This window comes from Phocoena sinus, chromosome 12 (genome assembly GCF_008692025.1).
Source record: "Phocoena sinus isolate mPhoSin1 chromosome 12, mPhoSin1.pri, whole genome shotgun sequence".
In the NCBI taxonomy this organism is placed as follows: Eukaryota; Metazoa; Chordata; class Mammalia; order Artiodactyla; family Phocoenidae; genus Phocoena; species Phocoena sinus.
The window spans coordinates 83,571,016-83,591,927 of record NC_045774.1 but is presented as its reverse complement, the minus strand read 5'-3'; the positions used below and the strand labels follow the sequence as shown (position 1 = coordinate 83,591,927).

The 20,912-nt window shown below is 40.6% G+C and overlaps 1 protein-coding gene across 1 annotated transcript in view; it reads left to right on the top strand.

Annotated features, from left to right (window-relative positions):
* COL19A1 (collagen type XIX alpha 1 chain) overlaps positions 1–20,912 on the top strand; it is a 356,422-nt gene that overhangs the window by 233,001 nt on the left and 102,509 nt on the right. The window contains exon 15 of the mRNA XM_032650897.1: positions 19,718–19,771. Coding sequence (XP_032506788.1) covers positions 19,718–19,771 — 54 coding nt within the window. The remainder of the gene's footprint in view (positions 1–19,717; positions 19,772–20,912) is intronic.

The following is a 20,912-nucleotide window of genomic DNA, read 5'->3' as shown; positions in this document are numbered from 1 at the left end:
AGTACAAAAAAATTTGTTAAAGGATACATACAAAAAATAATTTTTACAACTTTCAAAATATTGGGCACTACTTAGTTATTCATATATATAAATATATATGTATATATGTGTGTGTGTGTGTGTGTGTTTATTGAGTACATGAACCAGAAGGGTGACATCCAATTCGTGAGAGTAGTTACACCTCAAGAGGAGTGAGGGAAACAAGACTACAAGAAAGGACTCCCATTTAATCTGTAACATTTTATTTATTTTAAAAAAGACTTGAAGAAAAGATTGCAAAATACTACCAGTTGTTAATTCTGTGCTGTGGGAAGATAATCATTTGTTATGTTATTCTTTTTATAGACCTGCATTTTAAAATTTTTTTCAGCAAAATAATTGCAAAGTACTAATGAAATTTTTGTCTTGTGTTCTCTACAACAACACTAACAAAAATAATGATTAAAAACACCACCAGGGCTTCCCTGGTGGCGCAGTGGTTGAGAGTCCGCCTGCCGATGCAGGGGACGCGGGCCGGGAGGATCCCACATGCCGCGGAGCGGCTGGGCCCGTGAGCCATGGTTGCTGAGCCTGTGCGTCCGGAGCCTGTTCTCCACAATGGGAGAGGCCACAGCAGTGAGAGGCCCGCGTACCACAAAAAAAAAAAAAAAAAAAAAAAAAACAATCACCAGATCCTAAAGAATTTTTGAGACATAATTAATCCCACAGTTTTGGTGTTGATCCTTGTCTAATAAAAGTACAGTAATGAATGAGATCACACTGTTTTCCTCATTAGTACAGGCTCTTCATTTGCCTGGTACCTTTTCAAAGCGTTACACTTAATTCCATTTTAATTGTTAGCTCAGGCCAAAAATTAGAACAAGTATTTCTTGAGCACCTACAACTTGCCAGGCATTATTGTAGCCACTGGAGATAGCCAATGAAAACAATAGACTGGGACTCAGCAAACGATGGCCCTTAGGCCAAATCTGGTCCATGTGTTTTTGTAAATAAAGTTTTATTGGAACACATCCACGCTCATTTGCTTACGTCTTGTCTATGACTATTCTACAACAACAGAGTATTGTGCCAGACTGAAATATTTACTCTCTTACCCTTTACAGGAAAACTTGGCCAACCCCTGCAATAGACAAAAACCTCTACCCTCATGGAGCTTGCAATCTATTACAAAGACAGACAGTAACAAAATAAATGTCTTAGAATGGTTGGTGGTGATACATGCAACTGAGAATAAGAAAGCAGGGGAAGGGGTTAGGGAGTGTTGTGAGGAGGTCAGAGAAAGCCACGTTGCAAGGATGACCTGGGAGCAAAGAACTAAGAGGTGAGGGACCAGCTCTGTGGAAATCTGGGGGAAGCAGACAGTGCCAAGACCTGAGGTGGAAAGTTCAAGGAGCTGCAGGAAGCTGTGTGGCTGGCCGGGCGTGAGAGCAGCGGATGTGGAGCAGAGCCCTGCAGTCCGTGGCAAGGAGCTGGGCTTTTGCTCTTAGTAAGGGCCCTAGTTTGTCCTTTGTAAAATCTAGAATATTAATTTCATTCCAAGAGTGAGGCCAAAGCTATGGATACCACATTTTTAGGCAAAATATTATTTATATTTGAAATTTTCAGTTCCAACCCGACTGCCATCCTGCCAATTCTGACCATGTTCAGGGAAGAGAACAGGCTAGCTGATGGCTGAATATTATTACTATTTGAAAAACATTTCTGCAGACATATCTTACCCATGAGTCAGCCAGGCTGAAATATTAGTGTCAGACAGCACATTCTACGTAAAGTTTTGGTTTAGGCCAGGAGGGTAGCCTCAAAGTACTAAATTTCAAAATGAGTATTTGGGATATATTTTTCCTTGGTATTTGCCAAAAATGTAATTGATCCACTAGCTCTATATCTGAATGTGTTGGACCACCTTGCGCGTGTCCCCACGCAGTGTAACCTCTCCAGGAAAGCTTGGAACCTTCTGTCCAGAAGGATGGGTGGGCACCGATGGAGAACTTGCTTGATGCCAGGCACCATCCCTCTGCCTTCAAGAAAATTTATGGGGAAAGATTATAGAAAGTTCTTTTCAAACTTTGGTATTTCTCTTACAGTAAATATTTCTCAGGTGCTCATATATTCCAGCCCAATGTTTTTAGGCAGGTATGTTATTAGTCCTTTTTTAAAAAAAATAAATAAATAAACGGTTAAGGGCGAGAGATGATATAACTGGCTCAGGTTTGCTTAGCTGATAAATACAAGAGACGGTACTAATGGCCAGGTCTCTCCCTTCTTAGTACAGCGCACTTTTCCATTCTGTTTTTATTGTTAATCAATGATCAATTACTTTGTCATAAATATATGAGTTAAAATCTATATTCACCTCTACCTTTGTACAGAAAAAGCGTGACCATGGGCAAGTACACCACGTAATTAAAGTATGCCAAAATAGAAATATCAGTTTTGGCCAAGTTTAATGCAACCTCCAGCTCTTGAAAATAGTTGTGAGCTACTGTTCTCTTTTCTTCAATGTCTTTAAGCAGCCTTGATTTTTTGTGTGGAGAAAATCTGGTAGACAGGAAAGAAGAGAAATTAATACTAGACTAAAAGCTCCCCAAACCTTCAAAGGTAGGATCTGTGTCTAATTTTCTCTTTAATCTCCAATATTCATATAGTAAGCACTTAATAAATGTAGCAATGCTTATCACTGATGCAAGGTTATCTGTTTACTGAATTTCCCACTCATTTATGTTCTTCTGGAAGTTGATTTCTCATTTTGGTACAAAACAGATCTGTAATTTTTGTTTGTTTGTTTTTGTTTTTTGCGGTACGCGGGCCTCTCACTGTTGTGGCCTCTCCCGTTGCGGAGCACAGGCTCTGGACGCGCAGGCTCAGCGGCCATGGCTCACGGGACCAGCCACCCCGCGGCATGTGGGATCTTCCCGGACCGGGGCACGAACGCGCGTCCCCTGCATCGGCAGGCGGACTCTCAACCACCGTGCCACCAGGGAAGCCCCAGATCTGTAATTTTGATTGCTTTCAACCTTAGCTCTTGTAGTTTTAGTTATCAGTGTTTCTGAAGGATTTAAATTAAGGTTCTGTCTTCAGAAACCCAGATATCCAAATGAACGTGCAACTATTACCAAATAATTTTATGTTTAGAATCATTTACACACATGACTGGATTTTCTCTTTGCCTCTGAAGATCTTGACATCAAATAGACCCCACCGCCTATGTTCTCTCCTTTAAATGGGCTTAACTCTTGTTTCTTCAATATGATTTTCTCCAAATAATCATCAGGTAAAAATATTTTATTATATGTAAGGAAAAGATAATGACATAACTACTTCCATTTATACTTTTTTCCCCAGCTTTTGATTTCTCAGCCATGATCTAACATTGAGAGTTTTTTTGCTTTCATTAGCTTCGCAGAGTTCTCATTTGTAAAGTCACTGGGACCTGTGGCCATCTGTTACTTTCAGACATCTTTATAGCTTTGATTCTATATTTTAAAAGGTGTTCAAGCTATGGCATCCTTTCGCAGTAAAGACTCTAAAGTTATTAATTAATCATAATATAAAAAAGATTATAAACTGCATTTGCATATTTCTGTGTGCATTAATTTAAACATCCTTTTTTTCCCCCCTGCAAGGTCTTTTGCTTTAGTGAGGGCAACCAACTGACAGACTGCCCATTAATCATACATATTAACGGGAGTAGTTAAAGCTTTAAAGTCTAACTCACCATTCTGTCTACAGGGACCAGTCCTTGTTTTCTAAATGTGATGACATACACTTCAGACACTGCTAATTAGGTCTTTCCCTTGAAAATTCATCCTGACATGTTTCAAGAACATATTTTTCCCTTGAGTACAAGCTCATTAAATTATAAATATCGTTATATAAGTCTTGCAGGATTACTTAAACAATGCAGCATTCTCTATTTGAAAACCATTGTTCACGGTGAAGGATGAAATAGATCTCATTTCCTTATATCATTTTTTCAGTCAAAAACAATGGACTGGGTAAATATCAGAGAATAATAGATATTATATTCAGTAACATAAGATGTTAAAGGAAGGTAAAAAATACTTCATACTTATAAATGGAAATGGGTATTAGTCAGGGTTCTCCAGAAAAATGAAATGAAAGCATCAGGATGTGTATACAGAGAGACAGAGACAGAGAGAATTGGCTCACACAGTTGTAGAGTCTTGGTAAATCCAAAATCTGTAGAGTAGTCTGGTAGGCTGGAGATCCGGTGAAGTGTTGCAGTTCAAGTCCCAAGGCCGTCTGCAGGCAGAGTTCCTTCTTGCCTTGGGGAGGTCAGTCTTTGTTCCATTCAGGCCTTGGACCAATTGGTGAGACCCACACACCTTACCGAGGGCAGCCTGCTGTGCTCAGAATCCACCACCTAAATGCTAATCTCATCCAAAAACCACCTTTACAGAAACATTCAGAAAAATGTTTGGCCAAATATCTGGGCACCACATAAACTTAACCGTCACAAAATGCTATACAGATACTCAACTCTTGATTGTCTGCACAAATGGAAGGAAATGTTCCTGCGAGCGACCTAAATCAGATAAGCTACAGTCAGTTCTGTTGAGCCTCTGAATTACATGATCAGTCTGTAGCAGCTCTACCCTAGTGGCTGCTAATCTACACAGGCAAGCGTTTCGGTCAACCTCACAATGCGGCCCCTTTACCACAACTCCCAATGGTTTCCCAAGACAATCAAAGGAAGAAAACACAAAGCCCTCACCACAGTCCTCAAGGCTCAGCTAATCTGCCCTGCCTGCCACCCATCCACGGCTTGCGTTTCTCCAGCCACCCAGGGCTTTGTTCTCACTGTTCCGTCTGCTGGATGTCCCTTCTCAGCCCTTGCACAGCCCACGGATTCGCTTGGTTCAGGTGTCTGCTGAGACCTCCCCTGATTTTTCTATCTGAAACGGCACACCACCCTATCTAACTCTGTATCCCTTTACCCTGCTTTACTTTTTATGATTCTTGTTGCTATCCAGAATTTATATCTCTACTGGTGTCGTTATCAGATACGCAGTCAGTATAACAGGGGGGGATGATCAGGGATGACACAGTCAGGTTACCTGAATTCAAGTCCCAGCTCTGCTGCTTAACTGGACGTGTGACCTCAGGCAAGCTGTTCCATCACTCAGTTGCCTCATCTGTAAAACAGAGACACCTCAAAGATATTACGAGGACTTTGAAGATATAATGAATACGTAGATATAAATTGCTTTGAACGGTGTCTGGCAGAGAGAAAGGACCAGGTGCTGTCTGCCTCTGCTAGAATATAAGCTCTCTGAGGACAGAATGGATTCAGGGTATTTCCAGAGCACAGAGAAGGATCTGGCCCACCGTAAGGACTCATTAAATGTTTGTTGAATGATTTAATGTTTGTTGAATGAATTAATGAAGGAATCTGGGAACATGCCAGCTGAGAATGGGAAATATGTTCTACAAAAACACAGTGAAGAGGTGGTAGGTTGTTGGGCTGCAGGCCTAGAAGGCCTGCATTTGCCCAGCTTTAAGACCGAGGAAAGAGCCCAGAGTCAGCAACAGAGACATCAGTGGTTTCATGGATGGGGGCGCTTACACGTCTGAAGCAAGGTCCTGGAGGGATTTCCAGTTATAGGGGAGTTGACATCAGGTGGAATCCTCGGTTACCAGGGAAACCAGCAGAGGGACACAGGCCCTTCACCACCCCTTTGACAAGGACAGCCACTCGCTGGGGCCTGGGGCAAGTACGTAGGAAGGTCAGTCCCGTGAGTAGGTGTTGGTTAGGCTTTATGGATGTCTGTATAGGGATGGATGGATGTACGCCCGGTGTAGCAGGACGCTTGGCATAAGATGTAGCTGCGGTTTCTGCCTGAAGGATACTTCTCTAAAGGAGACTGAGAAGTCAAAGGAGAACATAAAAAGAATCCAGCAAATGACCCACAGCTGGGGCTGGCAGGGCTAACTGAGGTACCAGCTTTCCCAAGATACCCTAACCTTATTCTGGGAAAAGGTTGGAGCTGAAGGAGAAAGCTGACTGTGGGAAAGCAGCTGGAAGAGGTCAGACTCAGAGTTCCTCTTACCCAGTCACACTGGCAAGTGACCTTGGGTGTCAGGTTTAAGGAAATGAAAAGAGTATTCAAGTCAAGAAAAAACATACCCAGTATTTACATAATGGCATGTCCACAAGCATTCAGTTTTTGAAGGTCATCAATACAGAGTCCCAATACTTAATTAAGTCCATCATGAAAGCACAAGGAGTGGCAGGCTTGGAAATGCCTTCCAAGCCCAGTTGCTTGAAAGGTTGGCTATAAGTATCAGAGGACAAAAGGACCAAAGAGGATACACATCTGTATGGGGGCACAAGTGTCCAGGGAAGCTGTCCCTGTCTGAGGGGACTCTTCAGGGTCTAGCACCCCATCTCATTGCCAAGGGGTTGCAGATGGCTTCCTCCACCCGCATTTCCCTCCCATCCCATCCCGGTGACCAACCCCCCGCCACTTCCCCTGTCAAACGAAAGGCTGAGAGAGTTACTGAAAGGTTTGGGAAGCAACTTAATTCTCACCTTCCCTCCCCAGAACTCCTGAGTTTACCTACAGCCAAATGAACAACACTCTCCAAATAGCTGTTGTCAATAGCTGTCCCTCCTCTTCTACGCTGAAAGCAAGATCCAGGCCTTATTCATATATTTTCCCCTAGAACAGTACATAAAACACAGACAGTACATTTCTGCTGAATAAATTTACTCAGTTTTTGGATAGGGTTTGAAGTGGGCATTTAAATATACAAGTGGGATTTAATCCATTAAATTTAAGTTGATGGATTGAGAATTACGCACTGAACGTTCTTCTGTATCAAAATTGGGTGACCTTCATACTTGCATCTTACGGATCCTTGGGGATTCTCTCTGTTTACGGGCGGTTATTGAATAGCTGCAAAATGTATTCCTATGAATTTATTCGGTGTTGCTCAATTCAGTCTTTCTCTTTGAAACTGCAGTTCTAAAATTCCACCCCTTGAGGGTACATTTCATCTGTTAAAGTATGTGACTCAAAAATACTGAAAATGCACTTCTATAAATTTAGCTTCATTGAAATCAAGATATGAAATGTCATTAATGATTTCTTTGTTCCAGTGCTGACTGTTAAGGCTGAATTCCTTCTTATACACCGGCTCAAGCTCTGACCCATCTGAAATTTGTTGAGGAACCTCATCACATAGTTTTCATGTTAACATTTCTTTTAAATAAGACACTAGCAGTTTATGTGCATTATTTGTCCCTCTACGTGTTGATTTCATCCACTCTCTAAGTCTAAAAATGTAACCGTTTCCTGAATAAAAATGAAAGATGCTTGCGGCCTTATGAGTGCTTGGAGATGGGGACCCCAGGGCATGGGCATAGTTCTCGGACAAGGAAGGCAGAGTCCAAGCCCGATTCTCCTCCTCCGGCCTGCAAGCATCCCCCTGTGAACTTCCAAATATGGAGGGAGCATCCACCCTCTCACTGCCGCACAATAAAATGTATCACAGATGGTCAGGAAGCAGCTAAGCCGTGCCCTATGGTGCCCCACCCCTGAGCCGGGATGAACCAAGTGCATTGGCTGAGGTTGGCAAAGGCAGGCATAGAAAACAGAGCCCGCGATTGGGACAGAGAGAGTTGGTGGTTTGGCAAGACCGTCGGGAGTCCAGTCTAAGTGGAAGGTTGTGGTTGTCCTGCTGGCGCGAGGCAAAGGCAAGCAGCCATCAGGGGAGCAGCTGAGAGAACTAGAAAGACCTGAATTCCCAAAAGGGCAAAGTCGTAAGGCGATGGGACATTTAAAAATCTGGCTTGGTGGTGAGAAAACAAGAGAAACTCAACAATTAGAGCGGCAAAGTAACTGAAATCGTGAATGACCAGGCTATGCCCCCCCAAGGACACCTTCATCCTGAGGGTTACGGGTTTTAAGATCAGACACACTTGGGGTTAAATTTTAGCCCCACCAACTAAGAGCAGGGTGATTTGGAGCTAGATGTTTAATCTTTCGTTCTCTGTAAAATGGGAACCGTATCACTCACCCACAGTAGTTTGGAGCAGATTAAATGAAATAGCATAAGTCCATGCTTAGCACTCAGGGCTTGGCCCATGGCAAGCATTTGATCAATGGTAACCATTTTAATAATCATTTGTCATAGACTTTTATGTTTCTTGGTACATGCACAGCTTGGAGCACACAAGGAAAAGGTGATTTGGGGTTCATCCAGTCAGAAGGGACTTAAGAGGTCAGACCTTAATTATACTTATCTTCGTGACCAAATTGATGCCACCATGATAACTTCATAGGAATGCTAAGCAGTGACTGTAGACCATGCTGACCACAGACCAGACCATCTGGCCCAGTCAAATGTTTCGATGAAGTGTTACCGTTTATTCAGATTGTCATTTACTCAGTTATAGCTGAGGGGGTTTAGTTAATATTGTCACATTTCTAACTTGTTTTGAAAAGCCACATTAGTTACTGGTAGAGTCTATCCAAAGGGGAAAAAAAGGAAGAGAACAGGGCTTCCCTGGTGGCGCAGTGGTTGAGAGTCCACCTGCCGATGCAGGGGATGCAGGTTCGTGCCCCGGTCCGGGAAGATCCCACATGCTGCGGAGTGGCTGGGCCCGTGAGCCATGGCCACTGAGCCTGTGCGTCTGGAGCCTGTGCTCCACAACGGGATAGGCCACAGCAGTGAGAGGCCCACGTACCGTAAAAAAAAAAAAAAAGGAAGGGAACAGAGAGGTGGGGAAATTGTGACATGATTTAGAAATTTTAAGATCCCAACCTAATATGGATTCATCTTCCCTTAGCTCTAAAGCTGTTTCAGATTCTTTGTTCATGTTGAATTACATCCTCTTCCCGTGTCCTTACAAGAGCCACTTGTCTGATCCCTGAAATAAGGAGACCATTATGACCAGCCTCATTGCTGTCTTAGATGTATTTTTAAAGATGTTAAGAAATAAAATTCACTTAAGATGTTATGCATTCCTCATGTAAGTATTCCGTTCCCATTTTTTCACATATCGTTGATTTCAAAATGTGCTAACCTTTTACATCGGTCATTAATCTTATTTCCGTTCACCATGTAAAAAAAGAAAACTAAACTTCCCAGATGGTCTGTAATGTTTTCCTGTGTAATTAACACCTACTTCACAGTTGTGGGTGCCAGTCAAGGCCCTGTCTCCTCTTCCTCGACATCTCCTTGGTACCTTGTTCAGGCTGAGTTGATGCCTAAGGCTGTGCTGAATACACACATGGGAACAGGGGAATTCTGGAGAGGAGCCAGCTGCATGAGAAGACCTGGCAATTTAGAGAGATTACTTACACACGCGTCTCCTCTGTGGGCTTGAGGGCTGCATACCACCCTTTATTTCGGTACGATTACTACTGGAACTTGTCCTCGTCATCATCATCAACAGCAAAAACCATCTGTCAGATAAGTACCAGTCGCCCATTATTTGCATTCTTCCCTTCTTAATGCTCCTGGATGGTCAAGTGTTTATAAATCAAGTGGCTAATTTAAGATACATGTGCTCTCATACTGCAAGTCATCCTGGAAGCATCAGGTTATTTTTACTGTTGAAAATCTGTAGATGTCATTTATTTAAATAGGCCTGGGGTTTTTTTTTTTTTTTCCTTCCTGATAGTATTGACCCTCTGTGGTCATGTACACAGCAAATGCAGATGGATGAAGTCATCTGATAATTCAAATAAAATCACTCCATCGTGGAAATCTCCTGGTTTCATTTTTTTTAAATTTTTATTGAAGTATAACAAACATTCAGAAAAATGTATGTATCCTAAGGAGACCACTTGTTGATTTTTCACAAATCAAGAACACGCTTGTAACCTGCACACAGTTCAAGAAACAGAACGTCTGCATCTTAGTCTGATAATCTCAGTCGCTCCCCGCTCCCACATGGGTGACCTATTGCAACTTCTAACAGCTTAGCTTAGTGTTGCCTGCTTTTATTCCTTATATGAATTGATCAACGTTGTGTTTACACAATTTAACCATTTTGTTGCATATAGTTGTATTCCATTCATTTCCGTTGTTATATAGTATTCCACTGTATGAATAATATACAAGTTACTTTTTCTATTTCTACTCTTAATGGGCATCTTGATTGTTGTTTTAGATGAAAAAATCCCCTATGCAACGTTGACAGTTGGTTACGTTTCTTAACTGATACACAACACAGATTTTAGAAGGTTTTCTTGGTATATTATCAACATTTTTAAATGGAAAACAAAATGGATAATTGGATAAAGGTTGGTAGAAGGGCAGGGAGAAAAGGAACTAACATTTATTATTCCCACTGTGTCAGATATTATAGTAGGAGTGATGTTGTTGTTGTTTTTAATTGTGGAGAAAAACACGTAGCATAAAATTTACCATCTTAACCATTTTCAGCTGTACAGTTCATTTGTGTTCAGTACAGCCGCACTGTCGTGAAAAGATCTTCAGAACATTTTCATCTTGTAAAACTAAAACTCTGCTCCCATTAAATGACTTCCCCTATCCCCCGCCCCCCAGCCCCTGGCCACCACCATTCTACCTTCTGCTTCTGTAAATTTGGCTACTCTAAGTACCTCATATAAGCGAAATCATACGGTATTTGTCTTCTACTGACTTATTTCACTGTGCCTATTTCAATTGGCATGATGTCATCAAGGTTTACCCATGTTGTTGCATGTATCAGAATGTCCAATATTCCATCGTATGTGCCACATTTTGTTTATCCACTCATCTGTTAATGGACGTTTGGATTGGTTCTACCTTTTGGCTATTCTGAATAGTGCTGTGTATGAACACAGTGTGCAGGTATCTCTTCACGACCCTGTTTTCAATTCCTTTGGATATAGACCCAGAAGTGAGATTTCTGGATCACATGGTCATTCTACTTTTCATTATTTTAAAAATCTGCGCAGTGTTTTCCATAGCAGTTGCTCCATTTTACAATCTCGCCAGCAGTGTGCGAGCATTCCAGTTTCTCCAGATCCTCACGAACGCTTATTTTGTTTTTTGAAACTAGCCATCCTAACGGGTGTGTGCGTGGCAGGAATTTTACACATGATCTCTTTTTTAATTCTTCACAAACAGGCTTCAATGTGTAAGTACCAATTTTACAGCAAGGACATCTTGACACAAGAACCTTCCATAAAAGAAAAGGCTGGGATTCCAATCCAGGCAGTCCTGAAGTTGACAATGGGGTTTTTATTCTTAAAGTTCCACGCAGTCACAAAACCAACCCAGCTCTTTTGTTCTGAGCTACAAGGTTTACAAGATTAAGGGCTATACAAGATTGCCTGACTTTAAATATGAAATAAGACGTTGAGGTTTAGAACAGGAGTTCTCACAGTGTGGTCTCAAGGCCAGCAGCATCAGTACTGCTGGGAACTTGTTATAAATGTGAGTTCTCAGGTCCCACCCAGGACCTACTGAGTCAGAAACTCTGGAAGTGGGGAGAGCAATCTGTTTCTGCTAGGTCTCCCGAGGATGCTGGTGTGTGATCGGGTTAGAGCACCACTGGGCTTAAATCATTAGACAAATACCTAAACTGCAGTCTGATAACCTTTACACTGTTGCCAAACAGGAAACATGTGTGTTGAGCACTTTGAGGTTTCCAGGGCAACCTGATATGGTAAATCTGCCTTTTATGCTTCATACTCCCGATTTTCAGAAAAGTATTGGCTTAGCCCAATTGTAATGCTGCTGAAACCATCCATTTGGAGATTGAGCCAGACTCCAACTGATCAATTGCTTCTGAACAAATGGCCACCTGGGACCAGGCACCCTAGCCAGGAAGGCTGCACCCAGCTCAGCATTTTTCTGTTATGTGCTGGGATTTTCATCCCAACCCACATCCGAGTGCCCACTTCTTGTCTCACTTTACAGTGGGTCTAGAATGACGGGCCTGAAATAAGAGGAGACAGAAGTGGAAAGAAACATGCAAAAACAGCCCCTCTATCGACGTCAGGAGGGTATTCCCTGGCCCTCCCAGGCACAGCCCCAGCCCCAGAGTATGGAATCTAAAAAAGCCTAATTCATCGACACAGAGACAATGTTGGCTGCCAAAGGCTGAGGAAGGGGAAATGAGGAGATGCCGGTCAAAGTGCACAGACTTCCAGTTAGAAGATGAATAAGTTTGGGGATCTAATGTACAGCATGGTGACTATAGTTAACAATATTGTGTTTATACTTGAAAGTTGCTGAGAGAGTAGAGTTTAAATGTTCTCAACACACACACACAAATGGTAATTATGTAGGCTGACGGGGGTATTCACTAACTTTATTCCTAACGTATAAGTGTATGAAGGCATCACTTGTACACATGAAACTTACACAATGTTACATGCCAATTATATCTCAGTAAAGCTGGAAAAGAGAAAAGTATTCAAATCTGCTTCAGGATATTACTAGAAATTCAAGCCTAGAAACCACATTTAAACTGAAAATACATGCTGGCTGAAGTCAGCTGTGTACAGTATGTTCCAATAATTTGACGACCCTCAAAAACATCTTACCTGCATGTCTACTGTTAGCAAGGAGGCATAAAGACAATCAGCGTTCCCCTGTGCTCTTCCAGAGACACATCCGCACACTCTTGACAGTCGCAAGGCTTTGAACAATGATGTAAATCAAGAGTTTGGAAGCTTGCCCGTACCATACTGAACCATGAATGCGTCTACTCCTCATGTTAAGACATGACAATGTTATGCTACAATATCTGAGACTTGGTTTATCTTAAACGTTAACTCTGTGGTAAAAGTTGATCAATAACCTCATTTTCTCCACTTCCTGCCCAAATCAATATATATGTCTCCTTTAAGGAAAGGAGACTGCACACAAAGTTTATCCTATGGTTTTAACTTACCTCAACCTAAAAGAAAGAACCAATCACCTACTCCAATGTCACCGATTTTGTTTCTTTGTGCTCTTGTAAATGAATAAATGCCTCCACTTTCCAAGTAAACGTTTTATCATTGATTAATCTTCAGCGGCTGATTGACTTGCACTTACTAAAAGAACCAATATGTTGATTTTCAGAATGTATAAACTGCAAAACAAGAAAATTATGTCCATGTATGTAACTTTGATTCAGTATACAGAATATTAAATTATATATTCATTCCAATCTTACAACCCCCCAAAGGAAATCCAAGGTTCAGATCTCTAAAACAGAAGGTACATGAAAATAACTACTCATTTTATTTCTGGTTTTAATGAATTTTTTTTTTTTTTTTTTAAACATCTTCATTGGGGCACAATTGCTTCACAATGGTGTGTTAGTCTCTGCTCTACAACAAAGCGAATCAGCTATACATATACATATGTTCCCATATGTCTTCCCTCTTGCGTCTCCCTCCCTCCCACTCTCCCCATCCCACCCTTCCAGGCTGTCACAAAGCACCGAGCTAATATCCCTGTGCCTTGCGGCTGCTTCCCCCCAGCTATCTACCTTACTACGTTTGTTAGTGTGTATATGTCCATGACTCTCTCTCGCCCTGTCAAAACTCACCCTTCCCCCTCCCCATATCCTTAAGTCCGTTCTCCAGTAGGTCTGCGTCTTTATTCCTATCTTACCCCTAGGTTCTTCATGACATTTTTTTCCCTTAAATTCCATATATATGTGTTAGCATACGGTATTTGTCTTTTTCTTTCTGACTTACTTCACTCTGTATGACAGATTCTAGGTCTATCCATCTCATTACAAATAGCTCAATTTCATTTCTTTTTAAGGCTGAGTAATATTCCATTGTGTATATGTGCCACATCTTCTTTATCCATTCATCCGATGATGGGCGCTTAGGTTGTTTCCATGTCCTGGCTATTGTAAATAGAGCTGCAATGAACATTTTGGTACATGACTCTCTTTGAATTTTGGTTTTCTCAGGGTATATGCCAAGTAGTGGGATTGCTGGGTCATATGGTAATTCTATTTGTAGTTTTTTTTTTTTTTTTTTATGCGTTACGCGGGCCTCTCACTGCTGTGGCCTCTCCCGTTGCGGAGGACAGGCTCCGGACGCGCAGGCTCAGCGGCCATGGCTCACGGGCCCAGCCGCTCCGCGGCACGTGGGATCCTCCCAGACCGGGGCACGAACCCGTGTCCCCTGCATCGGCAGGCGGACTCTCAACCACTGCGCCACCAGGGAAGCCCCCTATTTGTAGTTTTTTAAGGAACACATTCCCACCAGCAGTGCAAGAGTGTCCCCTTTTCTCCACACCCTCTCCAGCATTTATTGTTTCTTGATTTTTTGATGATGGCCATTCTGACTGGTGTGAGATGATATCTCATTGTAGTTTTGATTTGCATTTCTCTAATGATTAATGATGTTGAGCATTCTTTCATGTGTTTGTTGGCATTCTGTATATCTTCTTTGGAGAAATGTCTATTTAGGTCTTCTGCCCATTTTTGGATGGGGTTGTTTGTTTTTTTGTTATTGAGCTGCATGAGCTGCTTGTAAATTTTGGAGATTAATCCTTTGTCAGTTGCTTCATTTGCAAATGTTTTCTCCCATTCTGAGGGTTGTCTTTTGGTCTTGGTTATGGTTTCCTTTGCTGTGCAAAAGCTTTGAAGTTTCATTAGGTCCCATTTGTTTATTTTTGTTTTTATTTCCATTACTCTAGGAGGTGGGTCAGAAAGGATCTTGCTGTGATTTATGTCATAGAGTGTTCTTCCTATGTTTTCTTCTAAGAGTTTGATAGTTTCTGGCCTTACATTTAGGTCTTTAATCCATTTTGAGCTTATTTTTGTGTATGGTGTTAGGGAGTGATCTAATCTCATACTTTTACATGTACCTGTCCAGTTTTCCCAGCACCATTTATTGAAGAGGCTGTCCTTTCTCCACTGTACATTCCTGCCTCCTTTATCAAAGATAAGGTGTCCATATGTGCGTGGGTTTATCTCTGGGCTTTCTATCCTGTTCCACTGATCTATCTTTCTGTTTTTGTGCCAGTACCATACTGTCTTGATTACTGTTGCTTTGTAATATAGTCTGAAGTCAGGGAGCCTTATTCCTCCAGCTCCTTTTTTCGTTCTCAAGATTGCTTTGGCTATTCGGGGTCTTTTGTGTTTCCATACAAATTGCGAAATTTTTTGTTCTAGTTCTGTGAAAAATGCCAGTGGTAGTTTGATAGGGATTGCATTGAATCTGTAGATTGCTTTGGGTAGTAGAGTCATTTTCACAATGTTGATTCTTCCCATCCAAGAACATGGTATATCTCTCCATCTATTTGTATCATCTTTAATTTCTTTCATCAGTGTCTTATAATTTTCTGCATACAGGTCTTTCGTATCCTTAGGTAGGTTTATTCCTAGATATTTTATTCTTTTTGTTGCAATGGTAAATGGGAGTGTTTTCTTGATTTCACTTTCAGATTTTTCATCATTAGTATATAGGAATGCCAGAGATTTCTGTGCATTAATTTTGTATCCTGCTACTTTACCAAATTCATTGATTAGCTCTAGTAGTTTTCTGGTAGCATCTTTAGGATTCTCTATGTATAGTATCATGTCATCTGCAAACAGTGACAGCTTTACTTCTTCTTTTCCGATTTGGATTCCTTTTATTTCCTTTTCTTCTCTGATTGCTGTGGCTAAAACTTCCAAAACTATGTTGAATAAGAGTGGTGAGAGTGGGCAACCTTGTCTTGTTCCTGATCTTAGTGGAAATGCTTTCAGTTTTTCACCATTGAGGATGATGTTTGCTGTGGGCTTGTCATATATGGCTTTTATTATGTTTAGGAAAGTTCCCTCTATGCCTACTTTCTGGAGGGTTTTTATCATAAATGGGTGTTGAATTTTGTCGAAAGCTTTCTCTGCATCTATTGAGATGATCATATGGTTTTTCTCCTTCAATTTGTTAATATAGTTTATCACATTGATAGATTTGCGTATATTGAAGAATCCTTGCATTCCTGGAATAAACCCCACTTGATCATGGTGTATGATCCTTTTAATGTGCTGTTGGATTCTGTTTGCTAGTATTTTGTTGAGGATTTTTGCATCTATGTTCATCAGTGATATTGGCCTGTAGTTTTCTTTCTTTGTGACATCCTTGTCTGGTTTTGGTATCAAGGTGATGGTGGCTTCGTAGAAGGAATTTGGGAGTGTTCCTCCCTCTGCTATATTTTGGAAGAGTTTGAGAAGGATAGGTGTTAGCTCTTCTCTAAACGTTTGATAGAATTCACCTGTGAAGCCATCTGGTCCTGGGCTTTTGTTTGTTGGAAGGTTTTTAATCACAGTTTCAATTTCAGTGCTTGTGATTGGTCTGTTCATATTTTCTATTTCTTCCTGATTCAGTCTTGGCAGGTTGTGCATTTCTAAGAATTTGTCCATTTCTTCCAGATTGTCCATTTTATTGACATAGAGTTGCTTGTAGTAATCTCTCATGATTTTTTTTATTTCTGCAGTGTCAGTTGTTACTTCTCCTTTTTCATTTCTAATTCTATTGATTTGAGTCTTCTCCCTTTTTTTCTTGATGAGTCTGGCTAGTGGTTTATCTATTTTGTTTATCTTCTCAAAGAACCAGCTTTTAGTTTTATTGATCTTTGCTATTGTTTCCTTCATTTCTTTTTCATTTATTTCTGATCTGATTTTTATGATTTCTTTCCTTCTGCTAGCTTTGGGGTTTTTTTGTTCTTCTTTCTCTAATTGCTTGAGGTGCAAGGTTAGGTTGTTTATTCGAGATGTTTCCTGCTTCTTAAGGTGGGCTTGTATTGCTATAAACTTCCCCCTTAGAACTGCTTTTGCTGCATCCCATAGGTTTTGGGTCGTTGTGTCTCCATTGTCATTTGTTTCTAGGTATTTTTTAATTTTCTCTTTGATTTCTTCAGTGATCACTTCATTATTAAGTAGTGTATTGTTTAGCCTCCATGTGTTTGTATTTTTTACAGATCTTTTCCTGTAATTGATATCTAGTCTCATGGCGTTGTGGTCGGAAAAGATACTTGATACAATTTCAGTTTTCTTAAATTTACCAAGGCTTGATTTGTGACCCAAGATATGATCTATCCTGGAGAATGTTCCATGAGCACTTGAGAAAAATGTGTATTCTGTTGTTTTTGGATGGAGTGTCCTATAAATATCAATTAAGTCCTTCTTGTTTAATGTATCATTTAAAGTTTGTGTTTCCTTATTTATTTTCATTTTGGATGATCTGTCCATGGGTGAAAGTGGGGTGTTAAAGTCCCCTACTATGAATGTGTTACTGTTGATCTCCCCTTTTATGGTTGTTAGTATTTGCCTTATGTATTGAGGTGCTCCTATGTTGGGTGCATAAATATTTACAATTGTTATATCTTCTTCTTGGATCGATCCCTTGATCATTATGTAGTGTCCTTCTTTGTCCCTTTTAATAGTCCTTATTTTAAAGTCTATTTTGTCTGATATGAGAATTGCTACTCCAGCTTTCTTTTGGTTTCCATTTGCATGGAATATCTTTTTCCATCCCCTTACTTTCAGTCTGTATGTGTCTCTAGTTCTGAAGTGGGTCTCTTGTAGACAGCATATATAAGGGTCTTGTTTTTGTATCCATTCAGCCAATCTGTGTCTTTTGGTGGGAGCATTTAGTCCATTTACATTTAAGGTAATTATTGATATGTATGTTCCTATTTCCATTTTATATATTGTTTTGGGTTCGCTACTATAGGTCATTTCCTTCTCTTGTGTTTCGTGTCTAGAGAAGTTCCTTTAGCATTTGTTGTAAAGCTGGTTTGGTGGTGCTGAACTCTCTCAGCTTTTGCTTGTCTGTAAAGGTTTTAATTTCTCCATCAAATGTGAATGAGATCCTTGCTGGGTAGAGTAGTCTTGGTTTCAGGCTATTCTCCTTCATCACTTTCAGTATGTCCTGCCACTCCCTTCTGGCTTGTAGGGTTTCTGCTGAGAGATCAGCTGTTAACCTTATGGGGATTCCCTTGTGTGTTATTTGTTGTTTTTCCCTTGCTGCTTTTAATATGCTTTCTTTGTATTTAATTTTTGACAGTTTGATTAATATGTGTCTTGGCGTGTTTCTCCTTGTATTTATCCTGTATGGGACTCTCTGTGCTTCCTGGACTTGATTAACTATTTCCTTTCCCATATTAGGGAAGTTTTCAACTATAATCTCTTCAAATATTTTCTCAGTCCCTTTCTTTCTTTCTTCTTCTTCTGGAACCCCTATAATTCGAATGTTGGTGCGTTTCATGTTGTCCCAGAGGTCTCTGAGACTGTCCTCAGTTCTTTTCATTCTTTTTTCTTTATTCTGCTCTGCAGTAGTTATTTCCACTACTTTATCTTCCAGGTCACTTATCCGTTCTTCTGCCTCAGTTATTCTGCTATTGATCCTATCTAGAGTGATTTTAATTTCATTTATTAATGAAATTTTTAAAAAATCTGTTCTGTAGTTGTTAGCCAGGATCTTTTATGAATACAGCTGCCATTTTTATATGGAGTCCTTGACAGTAGGTACTCAACTTGCCTTCAGCAATTAATGCAAGCATTTCCCACCCAATCACAGTGTCGCATTTGCTTACCTACCTTCCAGACCTTACTCTGCTGCTTCAGTGGGTATTGCATTTCCTACCCAACTCCAAGCTTAGCTGAAGGCCAGAAAGATCAAGCCTGACTCTTTCAGAGCAAGAAAATCCGTCAGTGAAATGGGCCTTTCCCTGTTTATGCTTACAATTCTCCCCAAAAAGAGTTGAAAGATCAGCCTAATACTTTTACCTTTTAAGTAACAACAAGCCTTAATATGTATTAACATACTACCAATATGGTAATAAAAAAAAGTTATTAGTAACAATGAAACAGAATTAGAAAACCTGCTCAGAAATGCTTCTCATTCAAAATGTGTGCTATACATACCTAAGCTTACTTCCTTCTACGATAAAGGAAAGAAAATAATTAAGAAAATAAATGTATAATAAATCAATGTTGTTTAAATGCTATAGATACCCAGGTACTTAGAAATGTCATTCTGGCTCTTGCAGTTGGAATTTAGCTAGTTGTGAACTTGGGGAGTTAACATTCACTTACAATAATGAAGATTAATAAGCAAGGAGTGAACATTTTATTTCACTTATAAAACAGCTTAATCATCCAAAGGGAAGAAAAGAGCTAGTTAATGTGCTTTTCACAACATATATAATTATAATATGGCTTACGGAAGTGCTTTTCAAACTTTAGTGAGTATGAGTATTACCTGAAGGGGTTTTTTAAATGCATATTCATGGATCCCTTCCCCAGAGATCCTAAACCAGTAAGTCCAGGATGGAGCCCAGAAAAGTGTATTTTTAATACCTGATAGCACCCTCAGGAAGCTCCTATAAAATTGGAATTCAGATCACTCTTTGAGAAATACCAATTTAAGATGGTAAAAGCATTTATTATTGCACCTGAACCCACTGAATTATCAGATAAAATGCCCATCTTAGACCATCCTTCAGATACTTTATATTACTTTGCTAGAGTACCAAAGTAGACAGCTTTTAAAGGGCTGCTAATAAGAGTCACAGTTTATTCATTCCAGGCACTGTTTTTCTCATCTTGGCTGTTAAAAATGGTCTCAGAGCTTTTAGACTTCACAGGTCTTTAAAGGTCATGTGGATTTGGAATTGTTTTTTAACTTTTAGATTAATTTTTAGTCTTTAAAATTGCCATTTACTATTGTCTCATCTTAAAATAAAATGGAATCACAGTAGCTGTTGTCTGTTTCTCTTTGGTTTCTAGGGAAGACGAGGAAAACCAGGTCCTCCAGGAAAACCAGGGCCTCCAGGACCACCTGTGAGTAAACAGTAGGGTATTTCATGAGTCCCTCTGTACTGCTGTGTGTTCATCTAAAGGTTTTCTTAATCCCCTGTAGATAATAATTTCCATCTTTCCACTGTTTAACGTGGTTGTGCTCCCTACACCTCCCACCACCAACAACCAAGAGATCAGGGAGGCTGGTGGCCGGCTGCACCCCCTGCCCTCTTCATTCCTGGACAGGAGCAAGTGTACTGCCTGCATGGGCACCCCAAGCCGAGTCCCAGATCAGCAACCCCTGTGCTGAACCCACCTGAGCCCCATCTCCTCAATTTCTTAACATCCAGGCTGGTGGTCAGTCAGACATGTGGGGAAGCGTGTCTACTTTTCTTGACACAGCTATTTTGCCAGTAGAATTTCATAGAATATTGTTGCTAAAGGGAGCCATAAAGATCGTGTAGCCAATCAGCTGATCTCATCCTTTATCCCAAGCTTCTAGAGGAAGTGTGCAATTTCTTGTGTTTCTGCTAACTCTTCAACCCACTAGAGTCTGGTTTATGTCCAAGCTACTCTGCTGGCCCTGCATTCTCCATGATCACCAATATCTCTGAGTCACGAGATTCCCTGAGTGCCTTTCAGGCTTCACCTTATTTCACTGCTGTATAGGAACTGACGCTGTTGACTGTTCTATCCTTGAAACTCTCTATTTTCTTGGTTCATTGACGCTGATCATTTTCTCCTACCTTTGAGGCCATCCTTTTTGTCTCCTTCCGTAAAGCTGTTCCCCCTTCCCTTATTTATATGTTGTATGGTTTAAAGAATCCCAGTCTTCTATTTCCACGCAGACATTCCTCCTGAGTTCCAGGCTCCTACACCCCACGGCCTGCTCAGTATCTCCACTTGGAGGTCTCCTATGTACTACAAACATAGCCTGTCTGAAACTAAACTCTAAAAATGACCCTAGATTTTTTTTCTCTCTCTCATCCTCCACATCCAAATAGTTCCTAAATCATGTCAATTCTACTTCCCATCAGCTCTCATTCCTCATACCACTGCCTTATTTAGGCCCTTGTCAATTTGTATCTATATTTTTGTAGGCTTCTCCCAGCTGTCTCATTGCCTCTACCTTCTACAAGCGGGGTAATACTTCTAAATCATAACTCTGATCACGTAGCTCTTT